General features: G+C 42.7%; 2 protein-coding genes across 3 annotated transcripts; both read left to right on the top strand.

The window, feature by feature from the left end:
- LOC311267922 (uncharacterized protein) lies at positions 1-9,084 on the top strand. 2 transcript variants are annotated; one of them, XR_014623887.1, is made up of 5 exons: positions 1-89; positions 3,239-3,821; positions 5,298-5,467; positions 6,181-7,432; positions 8,790-9,084. XR_014623887.1 is itself a non-coding variant. In XM_084371194.1 (4 exons), exons 2-4 carry the CDS (start codon positions 3,306-3,308, stop codon positions 6,236-6,238), a joined length of 744 nt encoding a protein of 247 aa, XP_084227320.1. In that variant the 5' UTR covers positions 1-89; positions 3,239-3,305; the 3' UTR covers positions 6,239-8,658. The 2 variants fall into 2 exon arrangements, 1 of the variants encoding a protein (XP_084227320.1); XM_084371194.1 differs by lacking the exon at positions 8,790-9,084 and having other exon boundaries at positions 6,181-8,658.
- Positions 9,085-14,354: 5,270 nt separating this feature from the next.
- LOC311267371 (uncharacterized protein) lies at positions 14,355-20,994 on the top strand. Its single transcript, XM_084370423.1, has 4 exons — positions 14,355-14,424; positions 17,660-18,431; positions 20,230-20,399; positions 20,571-20,994. The coding sequence occupies exons 2-4, from the start codon at positions 17,727-17,729 to the stop codon at positions 20,602-20,604; spliced, it is 909 nt and encodes a 302-aa protein (XP_084226549.1). The 5' UTR covers positions 14,355-14,424; positions 17,660-17,726; the 3' UTR covers positions 20,605-20,994.

Below are 20,994 nucleotides of genomic sequence, written 5' to 3'. Positions count from 1 at the left end.
CTGCAGTCAGACAGACGAACCACAGAGTTCACTTTCTTCTCAAACTTTATTTGAACACGACTTTATTCCAGCAGAACTTCCAGCAACAGGTGAGAAACTCTTCTTATTTTTCTATTTTCACTTCTCATGCTGAAGATTTTCATGTTAATATCTTCATGTGTAAAAAGCTGGAGGTGAAGTTAATTACTGTCTCAACACACTTTGTATGTTTCATGCAGGACAGACTGTGAGAGAAGACTCTAAGGTTTCACTCACACTCGGCCCAATTTTTCAGTATCGTGCCGAACCACAATTGTCCGTCCTCCCCCGCTGGCCTGCAGTCGCTCTGAGCACGGTCACCTCTTGTGCATACGTCGTCTTGTAGTAGTGTGGACGCAGCACAATACAGAACACAGAGAACAGGACTTTAGTGACTTTCTGTGGCTTATTTTGTGTCATTTTGGTCGTAGACGGCCTCTCATGTTCCTGGATTTGTTGATTATGTAAGGCGGTGTTGAACCCGTGCTTGTGCTCATGCATGAGTAACTGTACCGCGCCAAAGCCATCCTCTTCCAGCCGCGCCAGGGTCAAGGAAGTGTGCTGTACTTGGCCACGGTACAGAGCGCTCACACAAGTCAAACAAACTGGACTTTTGGGGTCAAACGTGCTTGGGCACAGTATGGATTACCCAGTGTGAGTGAGCCCTAAGATCCTTCCTGTAGATCTGCTCAGCCTGTACATGTCAATGTGTTTAAATCTCCATTAATAACAGATACTTAAAAACAATCTTTAGTGTAAAGGGTGTTTAGGGTTTGGGGTTTTTATTTGGACCCAATATGCAGAGAACAGAGGCAGGTGTTCAGACCAAGGGTGTTTTTGAACAGTGGAAAAATAATGAGGTGAAGGAGGAGGGCAGGCAGGTCGGACGGTGTGGTCAAGAGATGGTGGAGAGTTTGTTTCCAGGCAGGCAGAGAGACGGTGGAGAGATCTGTTCATGGAAGAAGAAAAAAACACAAGAATGAGCTGCGGTCGATATCAAAAAGGACTGTAGCAAAAACTATTAGCAAAAAACACTAATTCTAATTAAATTCACTCAGGAAATAGCTCTAAAACTCTCATATATTGACCAAACATGACAGAACAATCTGACACCATGTAGTGGAGAGACCAGGGAGATATAGGCTGTGTCTCAATTCAGGGGCTGCAGCCTTCGCGGTCCACGAGGGCCGGGTCCTTCGGACAGGTCTTTGAAGGCCTCGTCCACCGCTGTTAAATGGGACGGTCCAGCCTTCGGAGTATTTCCTGGTTGCCTCACCAGATGTTCCCGCCCCTTACCCTTACGTCACAATTGTGAATGAAGAGATGCATTAAAGTCTGTTTTGGTTCAAATCTATCAAACGTGTACATTTATTTGTGTGTGTATAAAAATTAACAACAAAATGTGTCAAATCTAAATTGAATCATCAACATTACAAAACAAACATGAACCCATTGGTGAATAACAACTATATTTACGATAGCATCACCAGCGTCACGTATGTTAACTGAAAGTTGAAATTTGGAGGTTTTATAGTCCCTTGAAGTTTAACATATCTGGTGTTGGATGTTCAAATGACTAAAAACCGAGTATAAACCCATTACTTACATTTAAATGTCATGTCTGCGCCACTTGATGTCGCCACTTTCTCTTGCTTCCTCTTCTGTTTCGGGACTGAACAGTGGTGCGAAAAGGATCTTGGGATATGTGAGGCCGCGAAGGATAGTAGCGATGCGTCCTCCAAAAAGAGGGAAGGGCAGGCTGCATTTGTGGGCTGCGTTTGGAGGAGCCTCTGAATTTGGACAGCCTTCACACAGCGTTGTGACGTAATTGGCCTTCAAATGCGCCCTTCAAGGGCTGCAGCTCCTGAATTAGGACACAGCCATAGTCAGAGGCTGATGAGTTGATGGGAGACAAGTGTGTCTCTCTGCTGTCACAGGAACAGGTGACCACGCCCACGGACATACACAGGGAAGACGCAGGACAAAGGGAAGGAGGAGGGAGAAAACAAAACCCTTCTTTATAAGCAGACCAAAGGGGAGCAGAAATCTCAAAGTCCAGCTGTAGTCATATCTGTGGAAAAAAGCCTCTATAACGCGTGTCATCCAATCACTCTGTGTTCAGGTCTGTGTAAAGATGTGATGGAGACAGGTCTCTGTGAAGATGTGATGGAGACAGGTCTGTGTAAAGATGTGATGGAGACAGGTCTGTGTAAAGATGTGATGGAGACAGGTCTCTGTAAAGATGTGGTGGAGACAGGTCTGTGTAAAGATGTGATGGAGACAGGTCTGTGTGAAGATGTGATGGAGACAGGTCTGTGTAAAGATGTGATGGAGACAGGTCTGTGTAAAGATGTGATGGAGACAGGTCTGTGTAAAGATGTGGTGGAGACAGGTCTGTGTGACGATGTGATGGAGACAGGTCTGTGTAAAGATGTGATGGAGACAGGTCTCTGTAAAGATGTGGTGGAGACAGGTCTGTGTAAAGATGTGATGGAGACAGGTCTCTGTGAAGATGTGATGGAGACAGGTCTGTGTAAAGATGTGATGGAGACAGGTCTGTGTGAAGATGTGATGGAGACAGGTCTCTGTAAAGATGTGGTGGAGACAGGTCTGTGTAAAGATGTGATGGAGACAGGTCTGTGTAAAGATGTGGTGGAGACAGGTCTGTGTAAAGATGTGATGGAGACAGGTCTGTGTAAAGATGTGGTGGAGACAGGTCTGTGTGAAGAAGTGAGTCATAATATGAGCTTTGTGGGGCTCTCTATGATAAGTAACTGTAACCATCGTATGACGGAAATAAAGAAATACAGAAAAATAAGGTAATAGTGCAGACAATGGCTGATATTAAACGCATCATGCCCCACTCTACATGTACATGATAATATATTCCTACACCTACATCATTAGGACAAACGGATATATTATTTTACACAAAGAAAGAAATATCTTCATGTATAACATTTGCAGAATGAACAAGTAGTAGGAAAGACTCCTGCAAAAGTCTCATCATCAGGAATCAGTCAGACCCGTCTCGTTGAACACAGTATCATCAGCCCATCAGTGGTTAACCCTCTCTGAAGTGTGTTCTCATTTTCTGGAGGTATTTCTGACAGTATGTAAAAAGTTGGATACAAGCACGCCATTCCTCTGAGAGCTGAACAGGCCACGATCCCAGAATCATGAAGTTTCCTCTGATCCGTCTCCTGACTTTCTCTTACAGCGTCATCACACTGTAGCAGCTCTCTGGTTTCTGGTTGAAGGATCAGGAGGACACAGAAACCTTCATCATGGCCACCGCTGATCTGCTGCTGGAGCTGATGTTCTCCTGGATCGAGCAGAGGGAGAGCTGTGCAGAGCAGCTGAAGAAACTGGCTGATGAGTTGGAGACAATCAGGAAGAGATGCAACGCTGCAGAATGTTTTGGCAACACAGCAGCAGTGGTTGGAGCAGCAAGTCTGATCGGAGCTGGTGTGCTCACTTTCTTTACCGCCGGAGCAGCTGCTCCAGCTTTCGCTCTTGCAGGAGTATATGGTGGTGTAGGTGCTGCTGTATCTGTGACTACTAAGATCATTGAGCACTTATCATCCAGTGACACCTTGAAAGAGGCGCAGAAGATAGAAAAGAAGAGCAATGAGATTGCAGAAAATATCCAGAAACAGTTCAAGCAACTGAAGGTGGAGAAAGTTTCCTCACTAAAAACTGGTGGGAAGCACTCTAAGGATTTGATTGTTGAAGGAATCGACCAACTCATCAATCAAATGTCCTTAATAGGATTGAAAATAGCCGGTAAAAGAGGAGTCATGGTAAGATTCAGTAGCTACACTCATGTACTGTTTGAGCATCACACAGTAAATCACAGCGATTACACTTACATAACTACATATCAGAGTTTTGTTATCAGTGACTGATATTTATTGATTGATTGTTTGTGTGATGTTGATGAATGTACACGTGTTGTCAGTAGGTGATGCCGTCCCCCTTGTTCACCTGCCATCACTCTCCATCCTGGTAGCAGATAGTATGTTACAAATCACAACTCAGCTCCGGCTCACAGTGGAGTCAAGCTGTGCACGGCTGCTTTGCGTTCCGGCTGCCTGGTCGATTTTTGACTGAAGCCGCAACATGCTGCTCAGAGCAGATCGCGCCGGCAGTAAGACGAGGTCAACACAGTGTTGTCCTGGAGGCTGAACTTTGATACTTTGAAGCACCAGCTGAAGAATTTTGATACTAATGAGAATAAAAACGTAGTTTGTCATTCGGCCTCATAGTCTGAAACCTGAGGAGTGAATTTAATCCAGACGTGATCTTTATTCAAACCTAACTGAGTTGTTATCACCTAAATCAACCAAATTGCAACTAAAAGTGCATTTAAGTCTTCTTAAACATGAAAACAATGAATTGTTCTGGTAAAAAGCCATAAAACAAACAGGACACAAACTCTGGTCACACACAGAAGTCAAACATAAAATCCACTCGACCGACTCATCTCTCAATATTATTATCTGATAGCTGGTTGCTGTTAATAACCCGTCAGGTCGGACGTCTACATGCTCCAGCTGTACAGTAATGTTACTGAGAGAGTGAACGAGACACGTTTCTGATTAAGAGGAAAACAAACGTTAAACTCCCTTTTTGAAAAGTTTGCCTCCAAATGAACATTGAAGCTTATGGGAGAGTTGGTGGTTTTGGTGTCTGTTTGCTTCCATGATCAATGATTTGGCTGCGCAGACACAACATGTCCTTCATCTCTGATGTATCTGATGTGTGTGGAGTGAAATTGTGGGATTTTAATCCACATTTAGAGAAAAGTGTTTTTTCTCCTCTACACTCGCCAATGATGTCATCCTCTCCAGCTCAATACACACCCACTGTAAAATCTGAAGCGGACCTAAATGTCCCTAAACGTAAACTGCGATGGCTCCAAAACCATTCAAGCGATCAAAATGTACCTTTAGGACATTAAAGTCCCAAGTCTGACCCACTGAAGCTTTGAATCACGTGTCTCTGTTGAGATGTATCGAAGCAACGAGGCTCCACAGACAGAGGGTCTCTTTGTTTTTGTGACTTCCAGTTGAATTTGCCAGATCAGCTTTGAAAACGCTGTTTTTTAGTGTGTGTTTCACTTTTTTTGCGAAAACCATTTAGCGAAGTGCTAAGTTTTGTGTCAGAAGTATAATAATAAGTATGGTGAATAATAGATAGTGTGCGATGCACTGTGTACATCAGACACACTAAATGGATCAAGTATTGATCTGTTGACTATTGATCTTCATCATCAGGTTGTGGGAGCAGCTGTTGGACTGGGGTTTGCTCTTCATGAGGCGATTGACAGCTGGACAGACCTGATCAAGAACAATCATGAGACTGAAGCGAGCCGATCAATAAGAGACACAGCTGACAACATTCTAGAGACGTGCCGGACGCTGAGGGAAGAGCTGCACAACATTGAGTATGAAGTTTTCTGTCCCCTGAAATGTCTTTGACCTGTTTACAGTTTATACCAGGAGGGTTTCACTGTATTTAAGCTTTCTCAGACACAGGGAGGACTCAGTAGACCTGCATATTTCCTACTGCTGCTCTATTTCACAGCCGGCCTTCACAAGTGTTCACTTCTGTGTTTTGTTGGTTATAGATCCCCCAATAACAAAAATGAAAACAGTTTTCTTTATCGTAGTTCTATAATATGATAAATGACCCAAAACAAAACAAAGTTCGAGCACTGAAGAAGCATTAACAGCCCACTGCAGACTGGTCACATGGGAACATCTTAATGAAGGCTCATTAAAGATTATTAATGATCCTGACGAGCAAATTTAGACTTTTTAGGCTGTGCAACATTATATAAGGCTCCGATATGTGTTGTGTGTTTGCTTTTTGGTGAGGGAAGAGGGCTGTGTGTGTGTGTGTGTGTGTGTGTGTGTGTGTGTGTGTGTGTGCGTGTGTGCGTGTGTGTATTTTTATAAATGATTAACTTACACACACACACACACACACACACAACTTATCTAATAATCAGCATCATCAGAAAAGCTTCAGGGCTACAAAATGTTTGTTTCAGTATATTAACACAATGATGCCAATAAAAATCACATTAGGATTTCACTAATAATCTTATTGACAAAAAATGACTAAGATGTCTCTGTTTTGTAATTCCTCCTGCAGGAAAATGCTTCATGACAAAAGACAAAAGAAGAGAAGAGTTTGCTGTGAAATAGTATGAGGATGATTATGTGGGATGACTGAACTCATCCTCATTCAGATGCCTTATAGTCTCACCAAGCGTTATTTAATTTCCTGACAAAAAAGCTCCACAAGAAGAAGAAGAAGAAGAAGAAGAAGAAGAAGAAGAAGAAGATAGACTGCGGGGACATCGACATCATCTTTGTGATGCACAAAGCGATCAAATCATTCATGATGCCAGCCTCCTGCCTCCTGCCTCCTGCCTCCTTCCTCCCTTCTCCTTCCACCTGCCTCCTCTCTCCGTATAATGTACGTTAATTCACAGACAACAATCATCGATTTTCTCTGTGGTTGAGTCTCAAGTTATCTTGAGAAATGGTGAGGTGACCTTCAGTGAGAGAAAAACTCTGTCAGAAAGCTCGAGCGGACCAGAGACGGAGACGCACAGACTGTAAACTCAGTGTGTTTGAATGAGCGCAGAGAAAGTTTAACAGGAGTGTTTCTGACCCGGGTCGGTCCTGGCCAACATCTCTGTCAGGGGGCTTTGAGCTGATTCGTTTAAAAAGATCTTATTCTGAAAAACTCCCTTTTTCAGTCCTCGTCCACAAACCAGCGGAGCGTAAACGCACCGTGATGCCCTGCAAAGGATGAGTGGTTATAGATATTCTATAATAACAGTGGATCATATAAAATCATCTGTATGCTACAAATCAAAATGTTGTCTTTTATGATTGATGGTTATTGATTTGTTGGTTGTGATACACATCACCTGCAGACTGAGCTGTGAGAACACTCCTGCATATTAACTGTGCTGCATGCGCCAACAGGACGTGTTAAATTACTGATCATGAACCTGCATTGGTTGAAAACGGGTGAAACATCCGTAAAACAGCTGTGTAACTTCAGTCTGTATCATCATCAGGCTGTAGGAGGAGCTGCTGGACGGTCGTTTGCACTTTGTGGGACGAGTCACACCTGAAACGACCTGATCGAGAAGAATCATGTGACCGAAATGAACCAATCACTGAGAGTTTTGCTCAACACTGAGAAACACCAGGTGTGTTTTCTGAGAGTCTCTCAGCAGCTGGAGTCGATCTGACGTCTCTCATCTTTTCATGATGACACAAAGGTGTTGCCCTCCATGTGTGATCATGTGAAGGAGAGTTATTGGAGGTCTGAGCAGATTTAGTGGCCTAAACGACGGACTGCTGGACCTCCAGAGCGACACACTACAGTAAGTGTGCACACTGCAGTTACAACAAAGAGCCACTAGATGGCAGGTGCCCTCTATGACTTATTTTGCTCACAGTCAGTTTACAATTGACTGCTGAAACAAGTTATCGTTGCATTTATATTGTAAATAAATTATTTAAATTTGACAATAAGGCCTTAGTGTTGTACAGTGCAAACGAATAATGGAGATTATATCACTCATGACACCATAGACCATGTTTGGAAATAAGAATTAAAGAATGAAATGAGTTATGACATAAAACCAAAGATCCTAATCGAGACTACACTAGTCTGAAAATGGCAAAGCTACCTGTGCTAAAAGAAAGAAAAGAAAAAGATTGAGAATTGAATTGAATCATGACCTTAAAACAAAAATCAAATTTAATTGAGGATTTGGAGAATCATGACACCCTATTTGTTTCTACAACATACATTAGGCTGCAAATTACATATGAAGGACATTAATTACGTGAGACATGGTGACTAACGGTCTCTGGCTGTGATGGGGTCTCGACCCTGAAGTTGGTTTGGTCTTTACTCTGTGACGATCACCAGGATAATAGATGTTGACTCTGAACTCAACGTCTTTAGAGAATTTTTAAAACCAGATCCTTCTCATTGTCTTTCTTTGACGGTCAGCAGTAACAGGTCACCGGTCTCCTGCGCTGCCACAGCTGGAGTGTTACAGAACATTCCTGTAAACCTGGATAGTAATTGTGCAGTAAGACGCTCAGTGGTGGAGACGTTCAAGTCATGTGACCGTGATGTCGTCTGTCTGTAGCCTAGCATTAGCTTTTTACTGCTACACATTTAATTTACCTTCAAACATCACAGAGTGGAGTTCATCTGTGGAGATTATCTGCTGAACAGAACCTGGACGGATCAGAACCTTCAGATTATCTTCTGTAATAATCCAGAATTCAGTTCAATGATCCCGCAGAGGAACCAGAGAGATGCTAACTTCAGTTAGCTACAGAAACACGTCATCCTGCAGCTCTTCATGGTTGACTGACGTACAGAGTCAGTGAAGCTTTAGTCTTCATGTTGGTAGCCAGCTATGCTAGCTGACTGGCTAACCAAACAAAATGCTACTTGAAACTGAAATAATGTCGTGTTTTAGGTAAAAAAAAAGGGAAAGTCTGAAGTCTGGCATTAATCTTCAGGACGTGTCAGAGTGGAGGGAGCAGACTGCAGGTTAGATTGTGGACTGTGACTGTGACTAAAGAAGATTTCTGCATTAAAATATCTAAAAACAACTCGACCTTTGTTCAGCGTGTTGTTGACTTGAGTTCTTACATCATCACGACATGTTTCCTGAAGTTAACGGAGAGTTTCATCTCTGTCGCTGTAACTTCCAGGAGAGAGTCGGAGAACGAGACGAGACACGGCGGGAAGACAACTGTCGAACATGACGTCATCTGAGTCACAGAGACTCATCAGTCATGGAGGATGTTGAACGATTAAGTGATGATCTGTTGGTTTCAGTGTTGTGAGCGAGAGAGGACAGACATCACACACTTCAGGTTAAACAGACTGTGATCTCTCTCAGGCCAGATCGGAACAGAAGAAGGAAACTGATGCAGTGAATTAAATCAGACATCAGAACATGGAAACATCTGAGCGTATGAAAGGACGAACAGTCAAATCATCATGAACACGTTTAAAACAGAACAACACCTGAAGTAACTTGGATTACTTTGATAACCTGAGTACATGTGACTGAGACGAGACGAACAAAGTTTAATGATTGTTTACTGTAAACTACGAGTCAGCTGATGATCAGTCACTGATTTCATCTGACTGATGATTCAATTAATTACTCTGATGCAGCATATAATCTGTAAAGTAACTAGTAACTAAAGATGTCAGATAAATGAAGTGGAGAAGTATAAAGTAACAGAAAATGGAAATACTCAAGTAAAGTACAAGTAAAGCAAAATGCATTTAATTAAAGAAATACAATATTTATAACAAGCACACACTTACACTCTCTGGCGGGCACACAATGCCGGTGGCGGAGATGAGAGCACCTGCTGTCGGCGGGACGAGAGGATGCAAGCCGGGGACAGAGAGGGTCGGTTCGGCCCCAGCGTCAACGGACTCTTCAGGAATCCAGACTTTACCTGCTAATAGTTGCTGTAACTATCGGGGGTAATGTGGACACTGCAGAGACTGGTGTTGGTGGTGATTTTGAACTCTCCACAGCAGCTCCTCTTGACAACATCGATCCACCGTTTCCTTACGTTGTCTCGGTAAGAGACTTAAATAGGCTAACTGAGCCGTTACCCTGGCCTGCACACTGTGGCATCCAGGAAAGATGCATGAGCGACGTGGAGGAGACATGACTGGTTAGCTAGCTGCAGACTATCGTAAGCGACGCTATCCGAGACTCCAGAGCGATTGCGCATTTGCGCTGAAGGTTCCGCAGCAGGGCGGTTTATGTAACGCGGCTATGATTTCTGACCCGCCCATTAAATCCTGAGCACAGACATGTTGAAACACAGTTTGGCAGCCTGGCTCCATAGTTAAATTATAAATGGCTGAATGGCTTTTTACATGTTTTAAGGAAATACATTTATGACCTATTTAATGTGTTAAGAAGAAAATGGCTGAATTTGCTTTACACGGACTTTAATTACTCTGGCTCTGAAGCAGCATGTAATCTGTAAAGTAACTAGTAACTAAAGCTGAAATGTAGTGGAGAAGTATAAAGTAACAGAAAATGGAAATACTCCGGGTTGGGGGCGAGTTCCTGCCTCAACTGGAGGAGTTCAGGTATCTTGAGCCGCTGCTCCTCCACATCGAGAGGAGCCAGCTGAGGTGGCTCGGGCATCTGGCTCCCGAGAAGACCCAGGACAAGCTGGAGTGACTCTGTCGCCCGGCTGGCCTGGGAACGCCTCTGGATCCTCCCGGAGGAGCTGGAGGACGTGTCCGGGGAGAGGGAGGTCTGGGTGTCCCTGCTCAGACAGCTGCCCCCGCGAGCCGGCCCTGGAGAAGTGGAAGAAAGTGGATGGATGGAAATAGGAAATACTCAAGTCAAGTACAATCAAATACCTCAAAATTATACCGCCTTTGTAATTATACAAAGTAATCCATTACAAGTAAATGTCCTGCATTCAAAGTCCTTCAGTCAAAGTACAGAAGTAATCTGAAATGTACTTAAAGTATCAGTAATAGAGTACTGGTTGTGCAGTAAAATGTTTCTATCTGGGATATATGAGTATTTCCATTTTCTGATATTTTATACTTCTACTCCATTACATTTCAGAGGGATATATCAAACTTTTTACTCCACTACATTTATTTGATTACTTTAGTTACTAGTTACATTTCAGAGTAATACTTTATATTAATGAACTGATGAAATACAACATATTGTTGAAGTTTAAACCTGTTTGTTTTGTGATTTCTATAAAAAGTGTCATACTTGAGTAAATGTACTCTAAGTATATTTTAAGTAATCACACTTCTGTTAATTGAGTTGGGTTTAAAATGCAGGACTTTAACTTGTAATGGAGTACTTTTACATTGTGGTATTGGCAGTGTTGTAAAAAGTATGTAGTCATATATACTCAGTCGTACAAGATAGATACAGCGTTAAAATATTACTTGATAAAAGTGAAAGAAAAGTATCAATAAAGTAACTGATCCATATATTTACATGTATGTAGACCAGGGGTCTGTAACCTGCGGCTCTTTTGCCCCTCTGCAGTGGCTCCCTGTGGCTTTGACATTTTACATGGAAATTAATATTATATATATTTCTGCTTTACCATCATCACTGCTTAAGGCCTACAGTGATTCTTACATTCCCCGACAGTAAAAATACAAAGCCTACACACAGAATTGTATCTGTTCTATCAAGTTGTGATTAGTTGAATGATCTTGAGTTGATATCATTGTGTTTTATGCTCAAGAGGGTTGATCGCTGTATGTGGCTGAGGATAAAAAAAGAAGGATGAACTCACACTGAAATGGACTCAAATAAAAAAAATTGTGCCTTTTTTTACTTTTACTGTTTTTAAATCTAGGCTGCTGCTATATGTTTATTTACTTTTTATTTCCTACATTCTCACAAACAGACTTAAGTAGGTCTGCATATACAGTTCTGTATTGCTACTCTATTTCTATTTATTGCTGGCTAGTGACTTTGTTTCATAAATGCACCAAAACGAGGCATCATTGAAATGGAAATGCAAAGTTTAAGTACCTTATACTGTAAGCATAAGTAGCCCCCTGCAGAGTTGCCACATCATGTGAAAATATAAATGAATGCTCATTTAGGCCTATTAATTATCTTGATAGGCTAATTTAGACTTTCTAGGCTGCGTTACCTTCATTACAAGACAAATATGTTTTGTGGCTCCAGACAAGATTTGTTGGCGAGGGACCGGGGCAAAAATGTCTCTTTTGATAGTAAAGGTTGCTGACCCCTGGTATAGACTGAACACTTTGAGTCAGCTGATCATCACAATCACTGTTTTATCTGATTACTGATGAAAAATAGTTACTCTGGCTCTGATGCAGCAGGTAATCTGTGAAGTAACTAGTAACTAATGCTGCCAGATCAATGTAGTGGAGCAGAAAGTACTCAGTTACATTCCATCAGTGGATAAAACCACTTTATTCACAACAGGAGCTGTAAACACGAGGTCACACAGCATGTGGTCATCATGATGTGATGGACGTGCTGCTGTTGTCCACTGAAGAGCATCAGACTGTTCTGACTGGAGGAGATGAAGCTGCCTGGACTTGTTCTGAAAGGGATAATGTGCAGTTCGGAGGTTGTTATGGAGAAATAAACCCCGACAGGTTGTTTGCAGGGCCGCCCCACAAAATGACTCTTTCAACAATGGAACAAGCCTTTTACAGATGCACACGTCTGCATTTTCTGGATGCAAAGTCATCAATGAGGTCATCATATGACAGCTGCTGTGCCACTTCTGAGCTGATGCTTATGACCAGGCCACTCAAGCGTTCCTGCGCAATTGATGAGCTTCAGTTTTTGCTCAGCAAAGGCAACTGTAACAGGGAGACTTACTGCAAAGCCTCCTCACAAAGTAATGCAATTAATGCAAATACGACTACAGCTAATAATAATAGTCATTATGATTTGATTTGATGATATTTCTATATTTAAATATTTTTATATACTTATTTTGACATGTTGTACTTAGGTTCTATATTCACACGGCTGTTTGCTGCTGCAACGCTTTGAATTTCTTCATTGTGGGTCAAATAAAGGATTATCTAAATTTATCTTATCTAATTTTATATGACTGTTATGAATTAAATTCACCAAGAGATGGCGACATTTTACCTCCATAAAAATAGCCCAAAACTTCTATCGATAGGCTATAAACCTGAGCCAACACACGACCACCAACTGGTCAATTAACCGCTCGTTTTTCAACAGAGGTGAATGTAGATGCAGTTAACAAGACATTCAATAAATGATAATCAGAAATGATAAAATGCAATCTCCAGTCCACATCTAGACCTCCACCTCTCCTGTCTCATGGTTAGCATGCTAGCAGCTAGCAGGCTAGCAGCTGGGGTGTTTATGCCACAAAGTTTTCCTTTTTATTTCAGCAACACCTTCAAGTGAAGCACGAGCCTCCTCTTGTTTGGACTTTGCTTGCTCCGGATTCATTTTGCCGTTTGGACGCATCTCTCCACCTGCATCCAACTGCCTGTCGGCGCATCTGACCGCTGATTGGTCAGATGCTGGCTGCTGTCAATCATTGCGGCAACGTGCGCGGTGTCAGAGTACTCGTCTCTTTGTGTCTCTCCTGCCTCGCGCTGACTCGGTGCTCTGCGCCCCCCTTCACGTCAGCGATGCGCATCCTTTGCATATTTGCGGAGAATGCGTCCCCTTGCGCAAAATGGGGCCCCACAGATCATGGGGCCCCCGCAGATCATGGGCCCCGCAGATCATGGGCCCCCACAGATCATGGGCCCCCTGCAGATCATGGGGCCCCACAGATCATGGGGCCCCTGCAGATCATGGGGCCCCCACAGATCATGGGGCCCCCGCAGATCATGGGCCCCCACAGATCATGGGCCCTGTCAGTGCCCATGATCTGTGGGGGCCCCACAGATCATGGGCACTGACAGGGCCCATGATCTGTGGGGCCCCCACAGATCATGGGCCCCCACAGATCATGGGGCCCCACAGATCATGGGCCCCCACAGATCATGGGCCCTGTCAGTGCCCGATCCGTACCCGGAACACGATCCGTTCCAGACGCTTCTGCGCACGCGCCAGCATTTTCCCTCCATCACTGCCCCCCCGATTCACGGCTGGACAGCTACATACGGCAACTCCACTTGGACAAACTTTATTAGGGCACTGGCCGTGCAACTGACGGTACAAGCGTACGTCTGTTAAAAGTTAAATGAAGTGAAAATACTGAAAAAATAAATTAATAAATACAAAAATAAAAGCGCCTTTTTACATGTTGTGCCGCTTCGCTGGATTCTGGCCGAGGTAGACGCCAGACGGGTCTCGCTGCCCTCGGTCCTGCCGCGGTCCTGGTGCTCCGCGGGTCAGCCAGACCGAGACACCCCGTCTGCCTCGGCCGACGGACTATCACGCTCCGCGGCGGGCGGCTGTGGCATGACACGGTCTTTCTCACCCCGTGGTTAAGAGCAGGGCGGCTGGTTTATTCTGCAGCCCAGTCACTCCGCTCTTCATCACCCACACTTCTATCAGCTCTTAACCGCGGGGTGAGAAGGACCGTGTCATGCCACAGCCGCCCGCCGCGGAGCGTGACAGAACAAGTTATAACAAACCACAGCTCAGTTGGCTCAGGGCTGCAGATAAACTTCCTTTCTGTATCTTTGCAGCTGCAACCTTTCCAGGAAGTCACATGACTTACAGAACCTGAGCTGCAGAACAAAGACCAGAGAGGAGGAACCTGCGCTGCAGTCGACCCACAGAGCCGAGTTCACTCGAACACGACTTTATTCCAGCAGAACTTCCAGCACCAGGTGAGAAACGTTGTGTTGCTGCGTCTCGTGCTGCAGGTCTTCATGTTACTGTCTGTATCTGTGTGTTACAGAACCAGACATTTGTATCACTGGTGAGAGGCTGCAAGTTGTCACCGAATACAAATACTTAGGAATACACATTGACTCAACTCTCAGCTTCAAAACACACATAAAGAAAGTCAGTAATAAAATAAAGTTCAGTTTATCAAACTTTAGGTCCATCAGAGACTCCCTGTCAACTGAAGCAGCCAAAGTATACTTTTTTTCTATGATCATTTCGCACATCACCTACTGTCTGATAAGTTGGTCTAACGCTCATTCACTGCTCTAAAACCTTTGGACTCACTTTACAAACAAGCACTTACAACACTGGACAAAACCCCCATTAGACATCACCATTGCCATGTCCTGAAAAAGTATAAACGTTTAAGCTGGGACAACCTAATTACACACAAAAACATCTGTCAGGTATACAAGATCATGCAGGGCTCAGCTCCTCCTCCACTTCCCAGTTTTACTAAGTTCAAATCCTCCGCTATTAGACCTACGCGAGGTGCGACAAAAAAAGATTGCATAATCCCGTTAATGAAAAACACCTTCAGCCAGGCTGCTTTCTCATTCAAAGCATCACATCAGTGGGACAACCTGCCACAATCGATCAGAGAATCTCCATCATATCACTCATCCCAAGCAAATGTTAAGAACTGGCTTCTTGACACCCAAAGATGTGAGCTGATGTTGATATTGTTGTCCGATGTGAATTGTTGTCCAAATGTGAATTACTAACGTGGACACACCTCACCTTGTTGTAGTCCAAATGTGTATTTATTATGTATGTATTTACGGACAGTAGTATGTGTCTGTGTCTACCCTGTGTGGTACAATATTTTATTCCATTGTTGTTCTTTTAAAGGTTTCCTTGTACAAACTGGCAAAGGGACAATCGATGAAAACTAGCTTTTTAAGCTAACTCGAGTGCATTTACATGTATGTTTTTTTATACAATGTTTATTAATGTGCATTGTCCCTTTCAAATGAACTAAACCAAAAAATAAAAATAAAAATAAAAACCGGTAACACTTTATAATAAGGATCATTAGTAAGTCCTTTATAAGACATTAGTTAATGATGAACAAAACATTAATAAACCTTTGTAAATGATTAGTTAATACTAAATTAACATTTCACAACTATGTTGTAAGTCATCTGCAAATGACTTGTTAACATGGAATATTCATTAGTAAATGATTACTTAATGATTTGTTGATATATTATGAATGACTTGAGTGATTATAAGAAATTATTATTAATGAATGCTGTTAACATATCACAAATATGCTGCAAGTCATCTACAACTGATTAGTTAATGATGAAATATTCATGAAATAATCATTAGTAAATGTTTACCTAATGATTTGTGTAATGAAAGAGGCCTGTTCTTCATCTTTTATGACTCATGTGTAACTGTATCACTGAGTCATCTATAATAACCCTAACCCTATAGTCATTAACTAGTGCTTTTGCATCCCCCTAATGTAAAGTGTAAACACTTCATCACCAGAGAATGTGTTCATATCATTTGTAGTTCTTCCTTACCTGCCACAAATTATCTATATATGTAAGTTATTTACAAACTTCTCAGCAGCCCTCTTATCTTAAATTAAACTTTTCATGTACCGAGGAAGTAGCATACCATTTTAGTATGGAAGAATCATGCTATTTTTAATCAAGAGCGTAGATTTACAGTTTGAGAGATGATTTCATGCCTCTTCAGTGACACAGCTCCTTCTCGTGCTCAGATTTATTCTCCTCATGCTCACATTGTGTGCTCGCACTGAGATGTCTGCTGCTTTCTTTCAAAATGAACTCAAAAATCACAGGCTTGTGCTCACATTTCTTCTTCTTGCACACAAAAATTTCGCTCACATTCAAATATGTCCTGCGCTCGCTCAGATCTAATCTAATGTGCACGCGCTCAGAACAAACACCTCCTCTCAGGTTGAGGTGTCTGCTCAGACTCTGTCCCTCCCTGCGCAGTAGGGAGACGGCTGCAGTGTGGACCAATCAAATGACGGGTGCCGCCTTGGGTGCGCTCCTTCACCTTTTGTTGAGCGCTCCGTAGGGGCGGGTATACGGTCTGTTTGTAAAACTGCTTCTCTCAAAATACACCAATTCACCACATTAGCCAGCGTCACCTATTTAAGACGCCAGCATATTTATGTATAATTAAACTTAAGTAATCCTAAAAAGAGTTATCGTAGTTTAGATTTTTTTAAATGTAATATTAGCGGATATATGTTATATAGTATACTCATGCAAACATAGGTATGATATGATAGTCAGGGGGTGAGTACGCTGCCAGCCATTGCATTTTAAACCGCGGGACGCTGGTTCGCAGCACGAGCCCTGTTCACAGCGTTTGCATGCGGGGATCCTGCACCAATTCTCTGCCTCCGCCTCTGTGTGTGAAAGTTTCAGATGCAGCGAGGTGTGTTTACACTTTATATTAGGGGGATGCAAAAGCACTTGTAAATGACTTAAAGATGATTCAGTGATACATTTACACATGAGTTATAAAAGATGAAGAACAGGCCACTTTCATTACATAACAAATCATTAGGTAAAGATAGATAGACTTTATTATTAGACTCCAGGTCCATTCAAAAAAGACAAACAAACACACACATGAAAAAAAAATAAAGGAGACAGTCATACCAGTGTTTCCACATAGCTGACTGGTACCTCACAGCAGTAAACATTTACTAATGATTATTTCATGAATATTTCATCATTAACTAATCAGTTGTAGATGACTTGCAGCATATTTGTGATATGTTAACAGCATTCATTAATAATAATTTCTTATAATCACTCACAAGTCATTCATAATATATCAACAAATCATTAAGTAATCATTTACTAATGAATATTCCATGTTAACAAGTCATTTGCAGATGACTTACAACATAGTTGTATATGTTAATTTAGTATTAACTAATCATTTACAAAGGTTTATTAATGTTTGGTCATGATTTGTTCATCATTAACTAATGTCTTATAAAGGACTTACTAATGATCGTTATTATAAAGTGTTACCAAAAAAACTAATGTACATGTCACAGCGTCCATAGTGTTTGGATAGAAAGTTCATTTCAGGTCCAGTTCAGGGTTTTCACTTGTACCACGACACATGATGCAGTGACTGTGTCCTCTGATCGTCTCCTTTCTCTTACAGCGTCATCACACTGTAGCAGCTCTCTGGTTTCTGGTTGAAGGATCAGGAGGACACAGAAACCTTCATCATGGCCACCGCTGATCAGCTGGTGAAGCTGATGTTCTCCTGGATCAAGCAGAGGGAGAGCTGTGCAGAGCAGCTGAAGAAACTGGCTGATGAGTTGGAGACAATCAGGGAGAATTGCAACGCTGCAGAATGTGTTGGCAGCATAGTGTCAGTGGCTGGAGCAGCAAGTCTGATCGGAGCTGGTGTGCTCACTTTCTTTACCGCCGGAGCAGCTGCTCCAGCTTTCGCTCTTGCAGGAGTATATGGTGGTGTAGGTGCTGCTGTATCTGTGACTGCTAAGTACATTGAGGGCATGTTATCCTGCGAACCCATGGTAGAGGCGCAGAAGATAGAAAAGAAGGGCAATGAGATTGCAGAAGAAATCAGGGAACAGTTTGAGCAACTGAAGGCGGGGGTGAGGAAGAAGTATCCCTCTGCAGACCCAGATGAAGTCGACCGACATGTCATTGCTGCATTCATGGGAGCCGTGGCCAGACGAAGTGGCCTGAAGCTGAACATTGGTGCCATGCAGGACAGACTTTGTCTTGCATGGGAACAGAACCATCGGGACGGTGTTGCAGCTTTCACAACAGTTTGTGGTATTTTAACATATTTCTCACTGAAAACTGTTGGGAAACAAACTGAGGTCTGGATTGTTGCAGGGACCTGTCTCATCAAAAAAATGGCCGCACAAGGACTGAAAACAGCCTTTAAAGGAGGAGCCATGGTGAGATTCAGTAGCTACACACATTGTTTGATGATCGCACAGTAAATCACAGTGATTACACTTACATAACTACATATAGTATATATATATATACTAATATAATATTTATTGATTGATTGTCTTTGTGATGTTGTCCTGGAGGCTGAACTTTGATACTTTGAAGCACCAGCTGAAGAGTTTTGATACTGATGAGAATAAAAACGTAGTTTGTCATTCGGCCTCATAGTCTGAAACCTGAGGAGTGAATTTAATCCAGACGTGATCTTTATTCAAACCTAACTGAGTTGTTACCGACTAAATCTAAACAAATTGCAACTAAAAGTTCATTTAAGTCTTCTTAAACATGAAAACAATGAATTGTTCTGGTTAAAAGCCATAAAACAAACAGGACACAAACTCTGGTCACACACAGAAGTCAAACATAAAATCCACTCGACCGACTCATCACTCAATATTATTATCTGATAGCTGGTTGCTGTTAATAACCCGTCAGGTCGGACGTCTACATGCTCCAGCTGTACAGTAATGTTACTGAGAGAGTGAACGAGACACGTTTCTGATTAAGAGGAAAACAAACGTTAAACTCCCTTTTTGAAAAGTTTGCCTCCAAATGAACATTGAAGCTTATGGGAGAGTTGGTGGTTTTGGTGTCTGTTTGCTTCCATGATCAATGATTTGGCTGCGCAGACACAACATGTCCTTCATCTCTGATGTATCTGATGTGTGTGGAGTGAAATTGTGGGATTTGAATCCACATTTAGAGAAAAGTGTTTTTTCTCCTCTACACTCGCCGATGATGTCATCCTCTCCAGCTCAATACACACCCACTGTAAAATCTGAAGCGGACCTAAATGTCCCTAAACGTAAACTGTGATGGCTCCAAAACCATTCAAGCGATCAAAATGTACCTTTAGGACATTAAAGTCCCAAGTCTGACCCACTGAAGCTTTGAATCACGTGTCATGTTGAGATATGGTGAAGCAACGAGGCTCCACAGACAGAGGGTCTCTTTGTTTTTGTGACTTCCAGTTGAATTTGCCAGATCAGCTTTGAAAACGCTGTTATTTAGTGTGTTTGTCATATTTTTTACCAAAATCATTTGCTACCAACATCATCACACACTCGTCCTGATCAGGACGCACGTTTTGATCTATTTTTAATGTTTGTGGGATCAAAACTGCAGAACTAGTTACACCCCAAAGTTTTGTGTCAGAAATCAAGCGTAGCGTTAGTTCTGGCCACAACGTCAACTCTAAATCAGCATCACAGCGTAGCTGTCAACACGGAGCAGATCAGCTGATGGCTCAGCTGACTCCCCGCGCCCGCTTCCTATTGGGAAATTGCATTCAGAGCGTGCTTTTTAAACTGCTCTAGCCCGACCTCACTTGCTGCTTCCTCTGCTGGCTTTTGCAACCCACCTCCAGCCCAGCGCCTCCTGTCATCTGTTATGAATCCTACATTGTAGCTTGCTGGTTGCTCTGCTCTGTCTGGGTTTTTCTTTGCTGCTGCGCTCCCTGCTGATGCTGTTCATGATGGCAGTGAAGGGCAGGAAGTCGTGCTCTTCCTGCCTCAGGCTTTCCACGCAAGCGTGTGGAAGAGCAGAGGGTCCCAGAGCAGAACCATACCGCCAAGTAAATAAAGATTATTTTGACCAAGTGGTCCTGACTGAAGTAAAATAGTAGTAATAGTAAGTAGTAGTAAGTATGGTGAATAATAGATAGTCTGTGATGTACTATGGACATCAGACACACTAGATGGTTCAAGTATTGATCTGTTGACTATTGATCTTCATCATCAGGTTGTGGGAGGAGTTGTTGGAATGGGGTTTGTCCTTGATGAGGCGATTGACAACTGGACAGACATGATCAAGGACAAACATGAGACTAAAGCGAGCCGATCAATGAGAAACGCAGCTGACGACATTCGAAAGATGTGCAGCACACTGAGGCAGCAGTTCGACGACATCAGGTATGATTATTGATTATGGGCGGGGCTCATTAAACTCTGCTTCTCTACACAGTTCAGACATTTCCTCCACTGATCATTCCCAACATTTAGATAAGTCTCAGTTGAGAGGAAAATGTGTTTGTTAGCAACAACTGATGTTTCCTGAAGGATGATAACTCATTTTATTCACAGGACGGCTCTGGAGGAGATGGACAGAATACAATGAGAAGAGGAGGAGAACAGAAGACAGCGTGATCAATCTGAACAGACTGGAGGTGATCAGGGATGATGAGGATAAAGAGAGAGATCAGGAGGAAGAGGAGAGTGATAGTGAGGAAGAGACAGAGGAAGGAACAATCAGGCTCGCGTTGCTCAATACTCGGTCGATGAATGATAAAATACTCAAGTCTTATATACGTGATGAGTGGGACCAACCTGTCGTGATCATCAACCTGTATCATCCACCAGGATACAACCAGGAACGATTCCGTACGTTCCTGAACGAGTTTCAAAGTCTCCTGGATGAGGTCAAGAAGAAGAAGTGCAGCAGCTTCATTGTGACTGGAGATTTCAACATCCATGTTAATAACGAAAGGAGGTCCTATACTGACGAGTT

The sequence above is a fragment of the Pagrus pagrus genome (genome assembly GCF_965226575.1).
Source record: "Pagrus pagrus genome assembly, chromosome: 13".
NCBI lineage: Eukaryota > Metazoa > Chordata > Actinopteri > Spariformes > Sparidae > Pagrus > Pagrus pagrus.
This window is presented reverse-complemented; position numbering and strand designations above follow the sequence as displayed.